We start from the raw sequence: 25,002 nt of genomic DNA on the forward strand, positions 1-25,002 counted from the left end.
GCTAAAGTTAGTTTTACCCTTTGTTAGTATGTTTGTGGCTTAGTAATGTATGTATATGAGCTTTGTCTTTTGGGTTAATTTATGATCTTGTATTGTGTGACTCCAGAAAATGGTTTAATTCAGGAACCAGGTTAACTGTGTGGTGTGTACACAGCCAAGAACAATTTAGAATGACAGAAGATGACTCAGATTAGCTTTCCCTAACCGGTCCTTCAGATCCATGGTGTGCAAGACCCAGAAGTAATTGTAGAGGAGTCAGCGTGGGAACATTTGCTGTGCCCTGGAAGGCAATGGGGTTAAGCCAAAGCTCCTAACACTATGTGCCAATCCAAGAGCTCTCACTTTCTGCAGTGTGGTGGGCAGGCTGATGTGGGTTGAGGGCAGTGGGTACAGGCTAGATTTCCTTCAGCAAAACTGAGCAGCCTGTGGGTTCTTCCCATGTCTTCTGAAGCCTCCAAGGAAGCAAGCAGTTAACAGAAAGTAAACATGTTGTATCTGACCATACTTGTTATCTTGGATTATTTCTTAACAGCACATGTTAATCTAAGTTTCCTGCTGCTGAGATGCTAAAATGTCTTTTGGAAGGATCATGTGGTTGCCTTCAATGGGTGGGGTGTGGGGACTAAATGCATTCTTTCACCCCACTCAAAGGTGACCACATTCTGCCATTTACAGTTTCTGCTGCAACATGCTTGCCTCCGATCTAAAACACAAAGCCAGCACTCGTCTCCATTGCCTCACATTTACTGGGATTGAAAGGCCCAAGTTTTAATTAAGAAGCCTTATGTATTTAACCTCAGGGTGCCATTTATGGTGGTTTTAACTGCAAACCTTAGTAGGAGCAAATTGAGTGTCCTGAGTTAAATAGATGGCTGGCTAATATTTTAAAAGATCTTCTCAAAAAAGTAGTTAATGGAGTCAGCGTTGCAATGCTTAAGGTCCTGGAATAGGGCTGGGGAGACTCTGGTTCACCTCATCTTAGAAAGCATATCTTTAAGATGGCTGATGAGAGGTTAAATCTCAGCTTCTGGGAAGCTTAACTGTGGGGTGGAGTGAGTGCAACCATGAAGGCTGCCCATGAATCCTGCTCCTAGGACATGCACAGCCTTCAACCACAGTCTATTGCTTTGAGGTTGGGAAGAGAAGATACAACCACAGATTAAAACATGGCAGCACCTCAGGGCACAGATAAACCTAAATATCCCTACTAACCATAAAGAGAAAGAGCATTTCTGATCTGTGCCTGAGCTCTGCCTGACATGTGTAAAGAAGCAAAGGCATCAGCTGTATTCAGTGGCAGTGTTAAAAAAAACTTTGCTCAAGGATTCCCACCCAATCTGTCCTGGCAAGTGTTAAAACCAAACCACAGAAGAGCTTATTTACTAGGAAGCAGAGACAAGAACAAGTCACAGCAAGTTGTTCTAACCAATCAGAGTCCCCAGGTTCACATGTCCTGCTAAAAAGCCATGGAAGATCCTTACGTGGTTGGATTAGTGGCTCTCTCTGGCAGGAGGAGGAGCCGAGCAGGAGTGTTCAATGCTCACTTACTAGCATCCACAATTCTCAAAGCACCCCAAAGTGCTGTAATGTGTGAGTTTCTCTCCAACAGCAAGAACCTCACCTGTAAAGGGATTCCTCCTCTATCCCAGATGTGACAATAGTACACGTCTGAACAGAAGTACAAGATATTTTGCTACTTTTGCTAAGGGAAATTAAAGTGGGGGGAGGGGTTGGGTGAACAGTTCCCCAAAAAGTGTTTAGCACACACTTTCACTTTCTCTGCTGTATCCATTCCAAACTATGACACACAGACTCCCTGGGTTCATATACAAGATGCTTACTCACTTGGACAAATCAGTGCCTCTTTTGCAGTGATGCTCTTATTACAGGCATAGCACATGGTCATGCCAGAAACTGTAATGGAAGTGAAGAGGTGCCCATTGGTGTAGCGGGCGTCTTTATCTTTGCCTTCCTTCATCCTTTCTTTTTCTTTGTTCTGCAGAAAGAAAGAGAGAGGGGGTTGCTTGTTAACAGGAGAGAAGCCACTCTGTGAACAAGGTCCTCTTGACCAGAGGAGCTGGATTCTGACTTCCCCCACCACCCCAACACATTCTGCTCCAGCACTTACATAGGGCAGGGCACAGAGATGGGTGCATGTCACATTTAATACCACAGAGATTACATAATTTTAAAAAATCACATTTAATTCTGTGGATACATTTTAATGCAGACACACACACACACACACAAACACACTTGGGGGAGTACACAAAATCTTAAGCTCTGTGGCTGTATGAAGTATCAACAGGCCAAAATGAAAACATTTTGTTCTCTTTTCTCCCTGAGAGCATTTGAGGTCAGAAATATTGAAATCATTTTTGTTGCTACCTTCCTTATCTATCTGATATCCAAAATTTTCTGTAGCATAATTTTTCTTATATATAGTCTCACTTGAGAGCAATGCTACTAAAAAAGATTTCAATCCAAGATCATGCTTACCGTTCCCGTTTTGCATGGAAAGAATTGGCTGCTGAATATAAAGCTGTACAGTAAAAGGCACCGGACCTACCAAATTACAAGGATCTCTAAGTTCATCAGCATCAACCCACTGCCCAAAGCAAGGACCTTCCCAGCCATTCTATTCCATTCCACATCAATTTATGGAATTCAGAACAAAGCCAAAAAGCTGGGTAGCTTCTGCAGATGACTCAAATAAGCAAGCCAAAATGCAAATATATTTTTTAAAAACAACAGTTGAATGCTTAGTGGAAGCATTCCACCTATCTATGATAAGTAAAAGTTAATTAGGCTTGTAAATGCGCCTGCTGGTTCGCACATTTGATGACTGGAACAAGTAAGTTAAGCTATAAATACTTTTTAAAAAATCAATGAAACTTTAAGTGGAAACAAGTCACTTAAGAAAATTCATTAGCCATAATTCCCTCCTCACTCTGACCCCACTCGGGATGGTCTCTTCTTCACACCCAAACACCAGATGAAAGAGCACATTCTACTTTCCCCCAACAGACCTTTCCCACATTCCCTCTCTGGCTCAGCTGCTGTCCATTCCTGCTCATCCCTGGGCCAGGGGGGTCCCGAGGGGGTCTTGAAATTCCAAGCTGCAGTTGCCTCTCATAAACTGTTGGATAGCTCATCCTATCTTGCAGGAGGATCTGACTGAATCATCTGAAAACCTCCTTTCTGACTAAACAACGTCCCTGAGAGCAGAAAAGAAAACCAACACTATGTTGAGTTGGTTTGGAAAGCCCAGATTGAGGAGATGCAATGAGGAGGTGGAGAGAAAAGAAGAGGAGGGGAAAAAAGACACCCAGGCAGTTCATCTTTTCCTGTACCTCTCTGCTTCCAATAACCATGACAACCATGTGTCTGACTGAGAAATTCCACCACCATCTCTGTCATACATGCCTCAGCACCGAACTATCTGAACCAAACTTCTGCCAATCTGGGGCCCTCCAGATATGCTGGCTGGGAACTTTGGGAGTTGTAGTCCCAAGATATCTAAAAGGAGCCAGATTGGGAAAGGCTCATTAAAGAGTTGGGAAGGAGGATTCTCCTACCAATCTGCACTTTTATAAAATTTAAGTTTAGCTTTTGTCCCATTTTTAAGCATGATGTAGGATTTAGGTACATGCGTCACCTATACCTGCTGAGCACAGGGGCTCCTGAAAGGCCTTTCCATTTCACAAAATGTGCAGATGAACTGAACTAGCTACATCTGACCCAACAAGCCATTTCCTGCACATTCTAATTCCATGTTTAGGAAGCTCTTGATTGTCACACCAAGGCTTAAACTGGGAGGCCCTGTATCTGAGTTACATGCAGAAGGGCTTCACCTTTGTGAATAGAGAGGTAATCCTTTGTGAAAACTTTGGAGTCACACTGTCTAGCATTGGGCCAGATGACCTAGTGGTCAGACTCTGTAGAAAGTCACTTTCTGTGGCTGCTACCAGGCAATCACTCTCTGGAGCCTGGGTTTTCCAAATTCACTGTAAAACACAGCCAGTCTAGATTCATACTCTACTCTACTCTACTCGCCATAGGAGCAAAACTGGTGAGAGAACTTTCTGCTCCTTCCCCCCACCCCTGATGCTCTTCCCAAGGGATTCCAGGTTGCTTACTTTTTTCCCTAAAAGGCAAAAAGGCTATAAGAAGTCCCCAGTCAAAGTAACAATGAGGCAACAATGGGGATAGAGTGTAAGGTGGTGCAACTGAAAGACTTTGCTGCAATATCAGTTAATTGTAAGGGACTCTTCTCTCTCAGAAAAATGGAACTACATCTGCATTTGGAAAAGCCCTAAATCCTAGTGTAGTTCTAGGATTGTAGTAGAACTAAGCACATGAGTCACTTGAGAATACCTATGCTCAGACTCAACCATGCCCTTCAAACACATAAAGGTATTAATAGAATAAACATCACTTCTTGCACCTGAAGGGGAGTATTTAGCTTTTGAACTGGTCAGAGACCAGACAGCCATGCTGGTGCAAACACCAACTCCAGGAATGGAGCTCAAGGGACTTAGCCCAGATCTGTATTTAGACCAGATCCATGGCTTTGACAGCTTGCAGACAGAGAAGCTGACTGGAACAGAGAGAAAGTTCAGGTATAAACGTTTCTGAAACCAGAAAGACCCAGTTGTCTCTTGGTCCACAACCAAACTGCAGTACTACTGCAAGTCACCATGAATTGTGCAAAGTGTTAGTTAGAAATGCCAGAAAATTAAATACCTATAAGCCCTGTGATCAGATTAGGACTCAGTAAAGTGAAGGGGTTGTCATAGCAGCCTCCCCTAAGAAAGAAGAAGCAAGACAAGGACTTCCTGTTGCCAAATATTTGAGCAATAATGCAGTCAAGAGGGTTGATTATTTTTGACTCAAGAGCTGACTTAGTGTCATGTGTCTCAGCAAATATGGGAGGGAGAGAGAAGGAAAAAAGAAGTTACACGGAACTACCCTTTTTAGAAGGGCTGCTGCAGCACAATCCACAGGAGGCCCAGCAAGCACAGCTGTGCACTGCAAGGCTTGTGAAGAGCTGACTGTTTGTCTTCCCTTCATGCCTGGCAACTGAAGACCTGAGGCTAGCAGCTTTAAAATCTTACTACTTTGGGGGATCTTTCCCATACTAAGAGGCTCGTCCTGAGTTGCAGAAGATTTTGCAAAAGTTCCCCAAACTCACACCCCTCCCCCCCACAACTGATATTCTGTCACAGATACAACGTTCAAGGGGAGGTTTGTTCACGTAGGCAAGCTTGTTCTACTTTGGTTGAGCAACTGGGATGAGCTTCCCAAATGGTCCCAGAGCTTCTTGGAAATCACTTGGACATTGCTTGGCTACATGGCCACATTATGTACAAACTGGGCAATTGTCACCATGACACTAAGTGACCGTTGTAACAAAAGTTTTACAATGGTGAGAAGCATCAAACCGGCCTGTAAGACAGAGCAGATGAGTGGGTGGTTGGGAGTTTCCTTAGCTGCAGAAACACAGCCAGGGAGATCAGGGAGTAGGGCTAGCAATGCCTGGTAGAGGCAGATTTTGGCTGTGGTTGGTGCTTCAGGGGTAGAACCTGGAGAATATACTGTTATGCAGAAACAGAGGGAATAATAAACACTGCAAATAAGCTACTTCAGCTCTATCTGATTGTGAGCTCTTATGCTGAGAGGAAGTCATTGCCTCAGGGAAGGTGGCCAAACACACTGAAGCGCTGAGATGAAGAGCTGGGTGGAGCTGTTCCAAGCCCAGCTCTGCAGCATCAAGAAAGCTGGGCAGCCTCTGCTGCACCCCTTTAGTATGTGTCATATTACTGGAGAACACCTTTTAATTAGTGAACAAGTGGGTAAGTTCAGCCAATAAGGACAGACCAGAAGATCTTCTAGCAGCTGCAGGAAACACCACGTAGCTACAGCTAAAGTATTTTCCTCACATTGCAAGGCCTGCTTTAGAGTCATGGTGACCTGCGGGAAAGAGGCAGCCCGCGCATCCTGTGGTCCCCTTAGTATCAGGCTGGGAGCTGTGCAACTTGGCTGGCACATGCATGGGCACTTACTCTTCTGGAGGGACTTCAACAGCAAGGGCACCACAAGTCACACTCCTTGTTCCCATCGGTGCCTCCCTGCTCAGTCTTTGAGGAGTCACTGGTAAGGGAGGCAGAAGTCCTGGATTGGAGAACCAAACTATGTTAAGCTAACCCAGAGTTAGCAACATGGTGGCTTTAAACTCCTTCCATCCTGCTTGCCAGCTTTCCTGGCCCCATCTGTTTTTTTTCCCCCAGGTTTGTTTCCATGGGAAGTTGGGCTAAGAAAAGCCAAGTCCCAGCTTTCAATTTCATCTCGATTTGGTAGAATGAAATTCTTGGAATTCTAGGGGGCCCTAGAAAATAAAAGTGGTTTGGCTACATAAAATGAGTGATTTGTGGAAATGGGCCTCCAGATGGAGAGAGGGAAAGTAAGAAGTGGCTACAATTTGGGGAAGGGAAATACAATATTTGGGGGTTCTAGAGAGGATTAGTAGTTGTTTTGCTATTGCCACAGCCAAAATGGCAGCTATTTTGTGCGAGGATCCTTAGCCACATCCCAAAGATTGCCTTCCCCTTGGCCTTATCCTGCTTCCCATCAAACAGCCTGAATATAAGCGGGTGGCTGGCTTCCTGCTTACCCATCCCCTGCTGGGACATTGGCTTGTTTTGATCAAAAGACAATTGTTAAAAGTTGCAGCGTGGGGAGGCTTACAATGCGAAGGAGTTCCTGCGCTCTGTGTTCCCTTTCCAAAAAAGATACAAGGTTTGTTGTAGAAAAGATGCCAAACTGGGTATCCACTCTCTCGGCCGAGGGCAACAGGGTGACAAAGGAGGCTTTGTGCCCAGTTGGAAGCCCTGGGACTTTTATCTTGATAGAGCAGCCATGGGCAGGCCTATCTCTCTTAGTGGAGAGAAGCTCTGGGACTCCAGAACATGACAGGAGGGCCTCAGCAAGACAAACATGTTATTCTGAACTGCTGGATCCCAGCCAGAAGGCAGCCAAGATTGCAGTGTCAGCCAAAAGAAAACCAACATGATTATCTCTCTTAAAAAATTAAAATTTAAAACTACTCCATCACTCCCTTTCCTAATTCAATGTTCAGAACCAAAAACTGCTCAAGGTCCTTAGGAATTAATATGGGAAAGGTGTGTGTGTGGAGAGAGAAAGAGAAAGATGGAGGAGATAGTAGGTAGATGTAGGTAGATAGTAGGTACCATACCCATGAAAACATATTATACAGCCTGGACACAGTTACACGCACAGCATCCCAATGGGGTAATTTATTATTTCCTTTTGCATGAACAAAAACTAAGGTACAGCATACAGTGTGCTCCCATCAGCCTCCGCAATGCTTTAGGTACAGCAAGGGCCGCCACGTAAACTGGGAAGCTTTCAACAGCTTCCAAGATAAGACCATCTGTGCAGGGAGGAAATAAATGAAAGCAGTGGAAGAAGGCAAGGACTGGATATGAACCCATGGCCGGGGGCACCCAGATCTCCAACCCTTTTTGTCACATTAAATGCCTTATCCTGAAAGAGACATCAGCCCATTAGACATGGAGCATATTTTTGTATAACCTGGATCAACTTGCAAAAGTAAATTGCTAGTTCTGGTGGCATAATTTTTTGCTTTGTTTTGTTTTGAGAATGTTCATTAAAGTATTGACCCTCTGGGTTAACACATTTATTTTAAATTCTAAAACTCTCTCTTCCCAAAGAATGCAAAAAGGCCCCCAAACTCCAGCTTTGCCATCTCTAATGCAATCTCTACTTCCCCCACTGTTGAGGGAGGTGCTCTTCTTGCTTCTGTTAACATAGATGGTAGAGCAGTAAATCTGGCCAAAGGAAAGCTTTCTGGTGAGCCAAACAAGATATTAACTTGTGAATGGTCTTTCAGACAAGCCATCATTATGATAGATGGGGGCTGTATTCAGACCTTCCTGATAATCAAGATCTAATGCATGTTGCCTCAACTCCATTTTTGCTCTCTTGAAGCTGAGCAAAATCAGATGTTGGGCTGAGAGTCCACTGTATCTTATGTAAAATTCAATACAGGACTACAGAAAGCTAACCAAAAAGATAATTGAGAATAGATGCATGTATTGCCCATTCTGTATAGCCTGCTATATAGACTGAAGTACCCTCCAATTGCCTTGGTTGGCCAGAGAAGGAGAATCTTGTTCTCTTATTAATGGATTTCTCTTTAGAAACCTCTAGAAGGGTTGCTAAGTTCTATAGATATTGCTGTTCAGAGAAATTGGTTATAGGGAATGTGTGCATATGTATATATATATTTATGGCTTTTCTTTTAAAGATTATTTAGATTAGCCTAATAGCTAGAGATTTAATTTTTTCCCCTTTTTCTATTCTTTTCTTTTTGGAGTATTCTTTGATGGGTATAACTCATGGCTGGTCTTTCACTTAAATAAAGTATTTCATATTTCAGTGCATTAGTTTCACACCTCTATGGTGCTCAGAGTGTACAAAATATGCTTCCCAAAAGGTGACCACCAACTGTAATATGATTAGCAACCTGCTACTCAGTGTCATGGAATTCCAAGAATTTAGCCCAGCTACTCTGAACTAATTCTTTATTAGGCAAGAGGGGAAACAGTCTTATTTCAAATCTTGCTCTGTTACTGATGAGGGTCAGTAAGCAGAGAATGGCTAGCTGCCCATGGCTACTTCAATCGCCACAAATGTTCTTTTGTGCCCTCCTCCATATTTAGGATGAGCTCTAAATATACCTGGTTCCCACAAGAAAAAGTGCTCTTCAAGTGGGAGGGCTTGTGTAATTTCCTACCATGAGTCCCATCAGACCTGTTTGGTTTGCTCGGGGAGGGAGATCAGCAAGCTGTTTTTTGCCCAGCCTAGAAATGGAGATTAAATAAGTGCAAACTTATGCAGCCTGGGATAAAGTCTACCAGGGATGTAACCCACTGGGAAAACCCCCCCTAAAATCCTCCTCCTGGTTTGAAGGGGAACTGATGGAGAAGCATGGGGCGGGGAGGGGGAGATTTCATTGGGCATGTCAGGGTTTGAAACCATGGCTTCCTGCGTGCCAAGAATGAGCCCTACCCACTGTTTGGAAATGCTCTATGAGGTCTCCAGCTGCACTTGGGACAAGTTCTGTCATTCCAAGCAGGCTTCAGGGCTGAGACCAGGCTCAAATTCAGATCATGCCCACACAATGGCTGGAAAATATCAAGACAAGTGAATGCCACCATCATAGTAACAACAGAAGGTATGCCAGGAAAGGATTGTTGGTGGGCGTGAGGGTTTCTAAAATGGGAAAGTCTCCTTTCAGCTGAGCTCAACTCCTAGGGACTAATGCTGATGCACTGATGCAGCTGGCTTGGCAACAATATGAAAGAGGTTTGTCACTGCCTTTGCCTGATTCTTTTCAATCCCACCCTGAGATTTTCAGGCACTCATTGGCTCTAACCCTGCCCAGCTTTTCAAGATCAACAAAGGTTGTCCAAATGCTGCCACCTTTTCAAACTAGTTGATGTCAGACACTTTTTTTCCCTAGAGAGCTGAAGGAGGTTACAGTTTTTCCCAATTTGAGCAACCAATGGGGGTGGTAAAGGGAAGACTTTGTAGGCATTATGGCAAGTTTCCAATCTGCCTATGAAAGTGTGGTTTTACATGCTGTCTGTAAGCAACATGCAGACTATTAGCATTTAGGTTTGCAATGCTATGCCACTCAACTGGCTAAGTTCACACAACACACTAAGCCTTAAACCTCAGTTTACAAAGCATAAGCATAATTGCTGTGCATGCATTGTCCAATGTCCAAATGTGCAATGTCCAAATAAATAAAATAAAATAAAATAAATATTATGGCTGGTTTGGCCTTAGCTTAATGTGACAGGCTGGTTCACACAACATGCTAAGACAAAAGATTGGCTCCTGCAACAGAAAGAACCAGACTGACCCAAACTCATCATCTAATTTGTTGCACAAACTCTCCAAGCAGTGCAGTGTCAGGCAAGAATGGGATATTAAAAAAGAGCCCAATTTGACTCCTGAAGACTTCAAGGACACATCCATGTAACTTTCTTAACAACAGTATGATATTTTTTTTTCATCCTAGTCTAGCCTTCAACTTTGGCATTTCCTGGTGGTCTCCTGTCCAAGTGTTAATGAGGCTGCCCTTGCTTAGTTTTTCAGGGTTGACTATGTGCTAGAGGACCTTGGGGCTGTTACTCCCTTCAGCTCAGTCAACTTGTTGTTGGTTGCTGTGATGATAAAATGGGAATGGGAATAACATGTTCAGAAGGGAAGGCTGAAGACATATTGAACAAGCATATAAATACATGGTTGCAGGATAGAAGATGGAGAGATCCTCCTTTAGAGAAGAAGGAAACTATCAAGGAGCTGTAGCACTCTCCTCTCACTTTTGCCTTGTGCAAAAGTTCTCCCTCTTCCTAAATTATATCTAGCCTTGAAACTCACTAGTTCCTAGGATGCTCTCCAAGGCTGCCATAACTCTTACACTCCCCGTTTTTTTCCCAACAGCTTTCCCCAACCTAGCATTTTCTACATATGTTGGACTTCAACTCTCTTCAGCCATGGTGGCTGGGAATGATGAGAGATGAAATCCAAGGCATCTGGGGGACACCAATTTGGGGAAACTGTGTTCAGAAAAGAACCATCAGAAGAGAGCTTCAGGGTAGCCAAAACCAACTCCCTGCATGGGGAGGTGGCAGGATGGGGGCAATTGTGGGAAAGTAAGAGTTTTAACTCTCGTGGGAAGAGAAGGGCTAACGGTCTCTTACCCCAGCAGCACCCAAGCACAGCTGAGCAGCACGTGCTGAGCAAGGAATTCCAGGAGGATGGCTGAGGGGTGAGTACCAGGAATTGACAGTTCCAAAATGTGAAGAAAGCAGGATCTGGTATTTTCACCTGGCATTATCAGTCCAGAATTCACCCAGCCAGAATGGTCCTTGTGGTCATTCAGACCACCCTCTCAGCTGACACAAGTGCATCACTTCGCCAAGACTGCCCTACCTATGAAGTACCCTCCTCTTTGCCCAATGTGCTTTTCCCCTCTCAAAATCATGCCTTTTGAAAGTCCAGCCCTAGAGGTTTTCCTGCCTGCAGCCGGCCTGTACAAGTGCCCCACCCAAACCCCATCAAAATGCCAAGCCCAGTCCAGTTATTTTGGCAGCTGAGGCCACTTCCCCCCTCCTCCGGCTGCAAAAACACAATAATACTCATTAAAAGCAAACTCCTCTCTTCTCAAAATCTGCCACAGGAGAGCTCAGCGTCATCCTGCTGGGTAGTATGGCCAGCCTCAGGCTTATAGAATCCGTAAAACTCTAGCACTGCTTCTGGATTAGATAGATATTTATGATTTTAGAAAAGGGAGTGATTTTTGGCCTGCCTCGTGCAAATAAACTTGTCTGATTACTCTTCCTGTTCGCTGTTCTGCAAGAGATCATATGGGCTTTTCAGTGGCATCTCCATACCTACAGAATTGCAGGAAAGTCATTTTCAGACCTCAGTTCCATTTTGCTTGCATTGTTCTTCATCATCAAGGGAGGGTGTTTTTGTCTCTTAATTCCAATTTAGGGGGAAGCAGGGCAGATTTGATTTTGGAAAAACAACAACATAAAGTAAACCAAGACCTTCTGAAAAGTATGCGAGACAGAAATTTACACTTACTTTAAGTTAAAAGCAACACCATTTCTTTCTCTGTATTTTTTTGTTTGCAGAGAAAAAATAGATTATAAACGGTAATTCTGTTCAGAAAATAAAGTGCAGACACCTGTTCCTGGGGAAGAATAAGTGTATGCGTGATAATCTCTCTAGTACAACATTTCAGGGTAACTGTTTTTAAATGGAAGACAACTTACCTAGTTCAATCTAATCTTTACTACAGTACAACTTTGGAGGGAGGAAACCCTTAAAGCAGGAGAGAGAGGTTTCTCTCCCCAACTGCAACCACCTTCTCCCTACCACTATGGTTTGTTTTGCTCCCACGCCCCCATGGCTAGAAAGAAGACAGTAAGAGTTTCAATCAAAAGTACAGTGGTGGCTCAGAGTTGTGGCCCAACCCAGAAAGCAACTCTAGTGCCCAACAGCAGATTCTACTTCCCATTGGGAAAGACTCACCACTCTTGGGCCAAGCAATTTTATTTATCTTTTTTACACTAGAGCAAGTCTGGATTAGAGTATGTGGGTTTGCAATGCATTTTAATCAACGTGTAATAATGAGCCAGTGGGGTACTTAAATGGAATAGCTGTTTTATTACCATTGGTCTACTACATCTGGTATTCAGATGTACTGCTTCTGAACACAGAAGCTCCACTGTTACAGTGGTTGCTGCGTATTTTTTCATTATCCAATTCTAGATGGCACTTCCCAGAATAGCAGAACCAAGACAAATTCCTGTCTTACAGAGCGTGCAGTCAAAATTTCAGCAGTAGGAAATGGCAAAGGAAAGGAATCCTTAAAAAAATTCACTAAGCTCTTGGCTCTCATCACAGAAGGACTTCATTTACACAACACACTTAACTGAAGTAGGCTATTGCCTAGATTTGCATAATACAAACCAATCATATAACAAATTCACAAATAACTAATCAAGGTTCATCCAAAGGAAGCTCTGAATGCTGTGCAAATATGGCTGCTCATCCTTGAATGGACTGGTTAAGCATGTCTGTTAAGTGTGTTGTGTGAACACAGCTACAGGCAAGATGCACACAGAGACAAACTTAAGACAGTCTCTACTTTTGGTGTTCCGTAAACTCTTCAGACAGCCCCCAAAGCACTACTTCCCCAGCAAAAAGGGTGCAACACCCCCGGCACGTGCTCACAAAGCGCAAGAAGCAGAGCTCCCATCAAACCCAGCCCAGCATCCAGCCTGCCCCCGCCTTGCCTAAATGCTCTCTGCTGAGGGAGGGGCAGAAGAGCCACAGACATCCAAATACTATTGTTGTTCAATGTTTCCCGGTCCAGCTACAGCTACCAATTGGGAAGGCAGCCAGGCAGCTAAGATGCTGGAGTGAGCAGGACAGGAAGACCTCTGGGGTGGCTGGGGGAAGCAGGAGGGGTTTACACATCACAGTAAGCCAGCATGCATGCATTTGCTGCTGGCCTTTGTGAATCCAGCCACTGTGGACTGTAAATCATGGCTGGTGGGTCAGTGTATCATGGAAACCCAGCCAACTACAGTTCTTTGAGCAAACAATACTGTAGTTAAGCAAATACTGGCTTAGTACAAACTGTGAATCCAGCCATTGGCTGCTCTGACCCAGAGCAGAGGGCAGTCTGATTTACAGGACACAATCCATACAGCCCCAAGAAGAGGGTAGAAAGAAGCACTCAAGTCCTGCTTCAGCTCAGCATCATAGCATCACTTGAGTCCATTTAGAAAGGAGGATAAGTTTTGGAAAAATGTAAGTGAAATGTAAAGAGAGGCCAAGTTATTATTAATTTTACAACTCAGCTGGGACCTGCTCCTCCTTCAGACTGAGTTCATTCCTCTAACAGTTTGATTCTGGAGACTCAGAGACAACAGTGTCTCTGAGAATGTCAAGAGTGACTTCATTTTGGAACAAGGATGTTTCAAGAGGATTTCATTCATTCATTCATTCATTCATTCATTCATTCATTCATTCATTTTATATAGCCGCCCATCTCAAACCATACTTTAGAGGGGAAGCTTACTTCAACAAATTTCTCTAAGTAGAGCAATAGAGGAGTGGGGGGATTTCTTTACTTTTGTGGCACTCTAGAGGCAGCTGGCCTCCTCAAATAAAGTCCCCCTTTGCAGCACATGCCTCTCTCTCTTCAACCCAGTAAGATGGAAAAACGGTTAGGGTGGCTGACTCAAATGCAAAACTACAGGTTTCTCACAAAATAAAATGCCCTCCCTTCACCCACTCCCCGCTGCCTTCTGGTACAGAACCAATTGGCCCCTGAGTTGGCTTCCCACAAATGCACTTACATTCTTGCTCTTAGAGGTCATTAATTACAGGGAAATACCACTCCCTATTTGTTTGAACCAATGGAAAGATTCAGGTGTTACAAAAGGACTCCTAAACTCAAAGAAAAGGTGAGCTGACTGATTTGGGGTATCAATAAGCAGCAACTATTTAGAGGGGGAGACCAATTTGACCCATGGCATGGAATTAATCAGCCCCATTGAAGCAAGTACTAACAGGCCAGGTCCAGCAGAAGGTGGCTTAAGGGAGGATATAATCCTTTTTAGGATTTTTTGGTGTGCTGGTCCACGTAGTCACCAGGTAATCAACCCAGAAGAAGATTTTGCCATTTTTTAATCTTTAGGTCCCCAAATGTCTTCAAGTGCTCATCTTTCTGCATCAAGAGCCTGCACTCCATTAACTGCCCTATTGTCAGGGATGCTGTTCCACGAGGCTCAGATGGAAATTAGGGATCAACTTCAAGGCTTGCTTGAACAGAGTCTTCTACTGCTGCCTGGACCCCTTGACTATTCAAGAATGAAAAACTATATTTGACAAAGGTAAATAATTCCCAATAAACACCACGTTGAAAAAGAACACAGACTCTTCACCTTTTTATTCACAAGCAGCAGATAGATTTACTTTCCTGCCCTGTCACACAGATATTTATTCCAAAGAGAAAAGTTTGAGGAAAAGAAAGGAAAGTTGGTAAAGCAATAGATGCACAGGTGAGCATCAGCTTATCCAAAGAGATCTGAGGTCTCCCAAGGAACAAATGGTGGCTGGGTCAGATTTGGATGCAAAATGTCGGTGTACGCATCCAATGCCAGATGGAGGCTCCCGGCCCATTTTTCCCTGCTCTCCCCCCAACTCCCTCCCATAAACATGGAGGGCAAGTGGTCTCTGATCTCCCTCAAGAGTCACACAAAACCACAACAACTTTGGGTATTATTAATGGTGAAAAGATATGGCAGCTGGCTGGGAAGATGGCATCATTCCAAAGTTCTGGATCATTCATTCTCAAAATAATTGGAAAGGGAGGGGAAGGAAAATACAACAAGACTCCTGTGGGTCGATGACCAGCAGAGGTTGAAAAAAAAAGAGAGAGGAAACACCCTTTCTGCAGCCAAATAAATGCCAGATTGTCCATTAAACTTAGCCCTCCACAGTAAGGGAATCCCCATTGAAGGCCCTATTTTCTCCTAAAAAGATTTTAAAACTGCGTAGTGTAACAAAGGAAGGGGGGGAGCAATATCTTCAACAAACAACTAAATCTACAGGGTCACAGGGAGCCAACACAATACCCCAACAGAGCATGGCTTTGGGATCTATAGAGTCCTTTATAAAGCCAGATGGGGCACAAAGTAAGGAGAAAGGGAGCAGAAACTTAAAAACAAAATCTACGCTCAGTGGTAATAATCAAGTCTGAAGTTTAGACTCAAGAGTGGAGTTCACACAACATACCTGACTAAACTGGAATGAGTTTATTTAGTTACTGTATTTTGTTTTAGGCATCCTTTTTGGCCCACCCGGATTAGGGTGTTGTGTTTCCAGAAGGAGGGTTTTATCAAAAAGAACTGTGCAGCTCTCTCCTTCTTCTGAGCAGAGAAAAGATGGAATGGCCTCTGGGAAAACACAGGAAGGGTTACAAATAGACAGCAGTGACACCTCCCCCCCCCCCCCCCCAATGAAAGGTGATGAATACAGCAAGTGATTTTAGGCAAGAGATGTTATGGTGAATGAGTTGCTAGTATGGCTGTAGGTATCAAGTTCCTGGGACAAAGGAACAAAGGTCAACCCTCATTTCTAGAAACATAAAGGCTGATTGCAGCTCAGCCCTGCCTCTTGTCTTTGGTGAAATGCTTCTGGTATTTCAGTTCAGAAGAGAAGCACAGCAATCCCCAGAAGCAGCCAAGTACTGAGACAATATGAAAGGGTACAAAGAAGCAAGCAATAGCATGGCGTTCCCTAGAGAACTGGAAGGAAGTGCATCACCAAAAAGCACCGTCTCTTTTTAGAAGGTGGAAAATACACAATGAGACGGGTGGATTCCACCTTGAAACCCAGTGTTTCTCCAGTTTAATATAGACGTTTGTTTTGTCCAACTCTGTTGTTCTGTGAGTGGGTGGGTGACCCTAACAGAAAGAGAAACGTGATAACCTCAAAAGATGGTTTCAGAGTGAGAGCTCTGAAGACCATAAAATGACAGTGCCTCTGGCTGTGTGGAATGCAGTTACAGGTCACAGCAATTCCCAGTTCCTATAAACCCTATTTCAGGTTTATACTTCTAAAAGACATGCATGCTTTCCACTATTTTTCCTTGCAATATGGATGTTTATAAAACTTTTGTTATGAGGATTCCAGGAGGGAGAGTAAGCGTGTAGGTTGCAACCTGACTTAATCTATGGAAAAAGAAAAGGTAGTATTTGCTATCGTTTTATACAGATTAAAATGTGCCACTGAGCATATGCAAAACACCTCATCCTTATAACCTTGTAACCACAGTCAAATCAGAAGGAAAATGAATTTTAACTTTTTTAAAAATTAAAGACACTTGATGCATTTGTTTCAGAGAGGGGAAATCTATATTTCCATCTCTACAAAGTGTTGATTGCCTCAGTTGCCTTTTGCTATAAATGGCGACAGCACTACTGTGTCTTGCAGGATTTCCCTAAGAACAAATGGGGAAAGAATGAACATCAAGGTTTGTGGAAACTATTTGGACCGATTCGCATTCATGAAGACTCTCTGAACCAGCAAGGAGTTTTCCCAGCCTTCCCAAATATCCCACTGTTTTTTCAAAGGCGTCAGAGCAACAGCTCTTGTTGCTTGCCATGAAAGTGTTAAATGGATCTTGTACCATTTAACCCCTCAAGTTCTTAGAAGTGACTTGTGCCTGGGGGAGAAGGGGGCAAAATGCTTGCTTCCCAGCCCTCTCCTTCTCAGTCCACCACTTCCAGAGGCCTTTTTCCATCGTAGCTGTAAAACCTCGAGTTTCTCTGAAACATCTGCCTGATCAATTGCCACATTTGGCAGCAGAGAGGGTCTTGGGTGCCAGCTGTGGCAGCCAAGAGGGGAGGATGGTACAAGCCTTGCATCAACTTGGTGGAAACCTCTGACTCGCCTCTTCCCCCACACCAGCACCAACAAAAACAAGACTGGGCTTTCAAGAGACCGAAAACTATTTCAACATCCAGGGGCCACTGTTTTGCAAGACACTGGGTAGGAAGAGAAACCACAAAGGCAGCACCAGAGCATTTCTAAAATGAGAAGTGTGATAGTAGGAAGCACGCGCTGCCACGACAGAAGCTTTGATCAAGAAGCCAAAATGAACAGAAGCTGGCCAAGATGAGCACTCGGCATACGCTCAAAGGTGCCTTCCTGATTGCTGCTTCAAGTCTGAACCCTGCATCCCTCATGCCTCTCCTGCTGTGGAGCACAAAAGGGAAAAACAGTTGATCCCTGGAGCCTCAAACAAAGGAAACAAAGCCTGTGTTCCTAAAGCTAAGGTCTCCCTCAAGTCCTTCAACTCTTGGCAACAACACCTGAGTTAACAGAGCACCATGGCTGTGTTCCCATAACATGCCACGCCTCCACCAAATAAACCATATCATGACTTAACGAGTGAGCCTAGTTCCCACAACATATTGAACCTAAACAACCTGACCTCTTTGGAGCCCAGTCTAGCTGTTCTACAAATTCAGCCCCAGTCTCAGGCCCCTCTCTGTAAAAGGAGAAGGGGCAATCTACCTCACAGCATTCTTGTAAGGATAAACATGGGGTCTGCAAGCTAATTTTTTGTCAAAGTCAGGGTTAAGTGGGGTTTATTTTTTTATAGCTCTGTTTGTAAAGTTTCAAATATAAATGCATGTATTCGAGACATCCCATCACACAGCTATGAGTGTAAAAAGAAAGGTTTTAGGAAGAAAAAAATAAGTTTTAAGAAGGGAAAGCTATTTTAGGCTCAGCAGTTGAGCTGTTTAAAAATAACTACAATTAAACATCCCAACTTATTACAAACGTTGTTCCCTTATGCCAAAGACCGAATAAATCACAGCTCAAGGGCTGATGGAGAATCCCCCCTCCCCCCTTGCTCCTTTCTGTAGAACCGAAGGGATTTAGGGAGGGAGCAATAAACAAAGGCCGTTCCTCTTCCGTGCTGTCTCATTTCACAAGGTTACCCCAAGGCATTTTTTTAACATTAAAAAATTGACACAGTACATGCCTCTGTCCCCCTAGTACATGCCCCCGCCCCGAATGTCTCAATCTGCTAAAAAAACTACTTAAAATTCTACTTCGACACAGAGGAGTTTGTTCAATTTTACAAAAGAAAGGAACTGGGATGTATCAGGAAAAATGGCTTTCCCAAATGATCTGCCACATTATTCAGAAACTAACCTTATTTAGTTACTGCATTTATAGCCCGCCTTCTATTAGGGTTTTCAAGACAGCACCCATGAGGGGCTCTCCCTTCATTTTACCTTTACAACAGTCCAGTAAGGTCAACTGGGCCAGGAGTAGTGAATGCTCCAAAATCCTCCACTGAGCTGGGTCTTATTACTACATTTCAGAAAGCAGTGCCAATTTTGCAGCCTAAAATGAACTGCCTATATCCACAGCTTGGGGACTACCATCTTTGATCATCCACAGCCAGCATGGGCAACCACATGACGGTTTCATCTGGAGCACATGAGGCTGGAGGAGGAGGAGGAATACCCCCTCCAAATCTGAGAGAGCTTGCACCCTGCTCCACGCACCACCTCCTTGTCAACAGTTGGGAGACCCACACCGTTTTCTTATGGAATGCCTCTAGGTTAAGCAGCACCCCCAAATATTAGACAGCCATTGTCTTCGCCCATGTGAAGGGACAGGCTAACCAGCCAACGAGGTTCTGCAGGTGGAGAGGAGGGTTTGGTCAGGAACATGTTTCAATTTCTGCATCCTGGAACGGTTTGATCCATAAAGGAGACCCAGTTAAATTCTCTTAGAGACAGTAAAATGAGTAACATGCTAAAAGAGCTCAAACGGACACAACAGAACAGCGCCTGGGATCAGTTCTGCATAGTTGCAGCTAAATTTGTGAATCCTCCATATAAGGGATATCCTTTTATATTGTAACTACAGAAACCCTATTGTTCACGGAATCAGGAGCAACCCTTTACAATAAAGGGACATCTGGCAAGGCAAGATCTGAAACAAGAAGTGGGGAGTGGGAGGGAAGATGCATTTTTTTAAAATGCAAATAAAATTATAGGGTGCTTTCAGCACCACATGGCTAAAGTGGTTTTCAAACTGCAGAACCGAGCGAGCAACAAAAGCAGATCCGTCTATTTGTATCTTGGCTGCAATCCAAGAGGAGAGACTGATTTGGAAGCCACAAAAGGCACTACAGTAGTTTTATTTTCGTATTAGACGTGTTCGGGGATCAAGCTAGAGAGGGAGATGTTACACCAATTCCATGGTGTTTGAACAGCCTGCAAAGTTTTACAAATTCAAATCAAATCACAGGCTTGTGTTTGTCTCTTACATTAATTTCTATTTTTTGTCCTAAATGAAGATTCCAGGCTGGGGGAGGAAGGTAAAAACAAAGAACTTCTGGCTCTCAAGCAGAACTAGTCCCCACTCATCCCAAAAGCACATGTTAAGTATGAATTCATAAAACTTCCCTAGGAACCTACATGCTTATAGGGTTGAAGATGGCCACGAAGGACTTGATTTTGCAGTCTGGATAGCCATGCCCACCCTTTCAATATTTTTTCTCAAAGCCTGCTCTCTGGAAAGCACAGAAATCAAGTACAGTTAAAACCAACAATTGCCTCAAAATTCCACTCACCCCCTAAAAGAAAGTCTACGCCACAGTACTCAACTACTCAAGAGCTTGGGTGTCTCACTAGATCACAGCCCAAACCCTAGCTAAACAAAGACCCCAAAGAGCAGAACTAACCTTCAAGATGTTTTCTTTCTTCCGATCAGTTTTAGACCTGGCCAAAGATTCTATCCGAGACATAATCCAGCCTTGAGTTGATTGGATTGGGTCTCCCACTAGCTAGATTGGTAGTGCGAGTTTTGGGCATCCAAAGCAAATGAAGAACAAAATGGGGGGGGGGGATAACAGTCAGAAGGGTGGATGAATGAAGTTCTGTCTTCTTGAAAAAGAGAGAGAAAAAAAGAAGATCCCCCCCTCCAGGCTCGCCCTTCCTTTGTACATCCAACTCACACGCAGGAAGTTAACTAGCCATGCTCAAAACTAAAACTTGGATTATTCAAACTGCTTTGCTCCTCCTCTCAGAGGCAGAGGAGGAGGAGAAACCCACGGAGAGTGTGCTCTTACACCAACTTGAAAAGAGAGATGCAAACAGGGGCAGTCCTGTTCCAGAAGCAGAGCAGATTGCATCAGAAACAGAGTTTGGATGCTCCTGCTCAGAGCAGCCGCTCCAGGGCCTGAGAAGAGCAGACCACTAGCAACCCAACGATGGCACCAGAGGAAATGCAGAAGCGTAGCATCTTCTCAGCTTGTTGATGGCTTATAGTTAGGCCCCTGCAGCTCTTTGGGGAACCTCAAATCAGCCATGCGATCGCACGGCACACTACAGCCAAGGAACAATCTTCTGCTGCTGCCCAGGACAGAGGCGCACACGCACCTGCCAAATGTGTAACAGCCAGAGTGAAGTAATTACATGCAACACCTTCATTGTTCACTTGCTAGAAGCAAGACACACACACCCCAGCCGCTCTGAGGTCATGGTCTTACTTTCTGAAAGCAGATACAGTACATGATAGTCCCAGTGGGTTGGGGTTAAACAAACAAGACCTGGGTTCAAATTCTCAGTCTGTCAAGCAGCCAGCCACAGCTTCTCAACCTAAACTACTCCACAAGCATCATTTGATCTCTTGGTATTAAGATTATGGAAAATTATTTTAGCAACAGCAGCAGCAACTGAAGGGAAAGTTCCTGAAAAAGTCATGGCAGGCTACCCACTGAATACTGAATTCAGAGATACTGAAAACAATGTGTGGAGATGACCCAAGAGATAAAAAATGACATCCGTGACACACAATGCAGACATTTCACACATCAGAGTCTTCTAAAATTCCAGAGAATCCTGACTGACATGAGTATACAGGTCAATGGACTGTATACAATTGACTTCTGCTCTTCTCCCATGGTGCAAATAGTAAACAAACCAAAACGGGCCGCTTGGAACATGGTCCAACGAAGCTCCTGGCTTGCTGCCCTCTCAATAAGCCAGAATAATAAACTAAGGTTTGTTCTGGATTTAGATACCAGTCAAAACAGAACAGGCTAAGCCAGCTGTTCCCAAGCTGCTGCACTCCAAGTATGGTACATTGCAACTCCCATAATTCCCAACCACCGTGGCTAAAGTCCAATACATCTGGAAAGGCTGTGATGAAGCAAAGTTCATAGTTGGCTTAGTGGCTGGAGGAGCAAGAGAGAAATAACAGACTATAACCAGCATCCTTCATCTGCTAGAAATGAGGTTCTGAGAATTCTGGCCAGCTTGCAAAGACACTACAAGGAAATCCATCTGGTCCTGACAGGACTCCCTTTCATGCTAGCGGGGAATACCCAGAATCACTTCTACGTGCACTACACAAATAGAGTGTTGTTCAAGTTGACCTGCTGGCCATGAAGTTTTCTCAGCATCAATATGAACGTGGATCACCACTGTCTTCTCCTCAGATGTTTCTTGCTATCCCAAGTCTATCCTCCACTGCTGGAATTTCACAGGATGTTCCTACCATCCCAGATTATCTTAGTCTTTTTTTCTGGATAAGCAGACACACTCTCAAACCATGCCACCCAAAATTTTATTTTCTAAGAATGCCACCAGCGTTCACCAGCACACGGGCACATAAACATTTTTGGTGGCATTTAAATATGTCTAAAACTCTAAAATGTATAGGCACATCCATGCTATTTTATTGGAAACAATATGAAAGTGGCTTGCCTTTCCCTTCTCCTGGAATATTCCATCTAACCTACAGCTGTGGGATTTCCTGGTGGTTTCCCACTAACTAGGTCTGATGTTGATGAGGTTTTTGGAGATCAGCTAGGATGAAAACAGTAATGTTATTACTATCCAGTGGAACAGTGAGCTTCAGGCTCTAGGGGAGACATCTGCAGGCATCTTAGAAATTCTATAGGCACCACATTCCTAGAGCAGAGGGCTCACAGATGCACACCCTTCACAAACTGGCAACATGAAAACTTCTGTGCAAAACACCCTGGCTCATGTAAGATAGACAAACATCCAGACCCAAAGGCTGGTTTTTCCAAAGGCCTGACACAGCCAGACTGTAACCTACCATACTTAGAAGGTATGTGTGACTATATCCATTCAGAGGGTGCAATTGTCACTTCAGATCCAAAAGAGGCCCAATTTCTGCAACTGACCATTGATTTCTCCAATCCTAGTCCTAATCCATCATTAGCTGAGTTTCCAGTATGAGATGGAGATCTTTGAAATAGTTGAGCTCTGCCCTTGGTCCTTGAACCAATGTAGAAACATTGCTAGGTCATCTGCAGAGGAAAGGGCTGGGCAAACAAAGGAGGAGGGGCATCTTTATAAAGTTCTTGCAGATGATGACTATAAATAAACCAACTTCAAACAAGGAACATAGCTTTATTTTTCTTGTTTAAAGATAATTTTAAGATCCTGACAAAATGGAATTTAATTTTAGAAACAAAATAGCATATTCACAGAAGGGTTCACCCCGATTAATTCTTTGTGTCCCGTCCCCTTATTTTTTCCAGAACCCCTTTATTCTTTTAAAATTTAATAAATCGGAACCAACTGTCTCCAATCCCCTCTTTCAGGACAAATTCTAGAATATGTAAAGACAGGCAACAATACCTTTGAACATAAGCAGAATGTGCCTTTCTCCTTCAGCATGCTTAACCCTCTTAAACTTAAGGTTTTAACAGTCAGAATTTGCAACCAAGCTAGAATTTTCCCACTACCTAGACATTTGTAACCCTCAATCAATCCTTCATTTTTCTAAATGTTTTTGTTGTTTTTCTCTGCATCTCCTCAACACCCCACCTCTGGCCCTCTAGTTACCTGTATTGGGGAAGAAGGATCACAACTTACTGGAGCTCAACATTTACTGGAAAGCTTCAGATGTAATGCCAGGGTCCTTGGCTTCCAGCCTCGCTATTATTTCCCAAATTAGGTCAAACTGGAGCTAGATGGAAGAGATCGGATCTTCTCCACCAACAGAAGCAACTGGACTTTCCCTACTGCTAGGTGATGTGAGACCAACATCTCCAATCCCCAAGGCTTTTCCCACTGCAAAGCCTCTGGACACTCATGCGATGGGAATTTCCTTCTCGTCAACTTTCCAGGTCAATCACTGACTTAGGTCAAGTAACTCAAGTGGGCTGTAGCAGCTGCTACAGGCTTGGTCCCACGGTTTGCTTTTGGTTAATTCCCTCCTCCTCGCATAAGTCCACATAAAGTACACTTATACATTAACTATTAGAGCATCCTGTTCTCAGATTTACTGCTTTTTAAAAAAGAAATTAGAGAAGGATGGCTGGAAGGTAAAGGAAGGTATTCAAGCCAGTGCTGGGGCCAAATGGGGCAAATCTAACTGAAATATTACACGCCTCTCTGGTGATGGCCTATTCCTGACTTTTCCATGCTATGGAAAAGTCAAAACTGGAGGGAGGAAACAGGCAGTCGACTTAATGGAAGATCCCAACTGCTGATGGGTTGCAGAAACTAGCCTCCCTATGAGATTGGAGACAAATGTTACCCAACAGCATGACGAGCCCCACAAATATAAACCACTCAATAGGTAGGAAGTGGCGTTATTTTCAACTGTCCCATTCCAAGCTGAGAGAGCTCCTTCAACCACAAAGGAGGACAGCGAGTTTTAAGGGCACTTAAGCCCAGCATGAACATGTTCCTGCAATCTCTTTTTTCTACCATATCTTGATGACATTGCCTTCATCTGACCCCCAACCCATACCTGGAGCAATTTGAAATCCTTCTTAGTTTTCCAGTGTTAATTTTTAAGAGGCAAGGAGTAGCAGGAGTTTTGCTGGGGTGTAATCTAGCACAGGCAAAACCTTGAAAAATAGCCAGAAATGGTGCTTTTGATTTTGAGCTATTTTTATGAGTTAGAAGATTTTAAAAACTAGAATGGAAGCTCCACCCTTAAAATCCCCTCCAATTCCAAAAAATAACTTTCCTCTGGAAAGTTGGGAGGTGGAGTAATGGTCCCCAATTTCATTGCCCATCCTAGTGTACAATCATCTGAGCTCCTGGAGGAGAAGTGGGATATAAATTCAATAAATTAACTGTATTTATTGAATTTATATTCAATATTTATATTTAAGTGAGGAAGATGAGTATAATCTGGTAAAGGCATGACCAGGCTTAGGTTATGCCTATTGTGTGAGACTGTGGGCTGGGGAATTCTTCATCCCAGGTTTTGCAGACTTCCTCCTTTCATACAGTCCGTATCTTCATCTTCAATACCTGCTATAACAACGAGCATTTTGCTAGTTGATGGCAAAGCTGTCAGTAGAAGGGTATTATATTAAAAGCAGGCTGTGCAAGGTTCTAGTTTGCAAAATAAATTGTACAACTGTGGGCCAATATGAGGACATAATCTTCTTTCTGCATGAAGGAGACAACGCTTCATTGCACGCGCACGTGCACACACACACACACACACTTTGGTAAAATTTAACTCAAATAACCCTTGACCGAAGCAAGACTGAGCAGACATGTGCTGAAGGATTTCAAAGAAAAGGGACCCCACCTGATAGAAAAGAGGTTTGAATGGCTGCTTAGCTATTAACTGGGACTACCACTGGGCAGGACCACAGCCACAAGAGGACATTCTGCAGGAGGGAGAGACGCAAGGGGGAAGGCACAGGCCTGCAAAGCTTTGGGCATTGTCCAGTTGGGCTGCAAGAATAAAGATGGAATTAGAGCCCTAGATGAGGGTTCAATTATGGGGAAAGAGGTGAAAGGGCACCAAGACCACACCATTTAT

General features: G+C 43.8%; 1 protein-coding gene across 5 annotated transcripts in view; it reads right to left on the minus strand.

Annotated features, from left to right (window-relative positions):
* Positions 1–25,002, minus strand: part of ARHGEF2 (Rho/Rac guanine nucleotide exchange factor 2) — a 137,414-nt gene that overhangs the window by 38,884 nt on the left and 73,528 nt on the right. For 4 of the 5 annotated variants that reach the window (XM_088151163.1, XM_088151162.1, XM_088151164.1 and 1 more), the window contains exon 7: positions 1,846–1,996. In XM_088151163.1, the coding sequence (XP_088007289.1) occupies positions 1,846–1,996 (151 nt within the window). Of the gene's footprint in view, positions 1–1,845; positions 1,997–19,915; positions 20,237–25,002 lie in introns of those variants that run through there. The other variant, XM_088151165.1, reaches the window with a different exon arrangement.

This window comes from Python bivittatus, unplaced genomic scaffold, assembly GCF_059951505.1.
Source record: "Python bivittatus isolate LINGU-HERP-01145 unplaced genomic scaffold, Pbiv_v1 ctg000660_np1212, whole genome shotgun sequence".
In the NCBI taxonomy this organism is placed as follows: Eukaryota; Metazoa; Chordata; class Lepidosauria; order Squamata; family Pythonidae; genus Python; species Python bivittatus.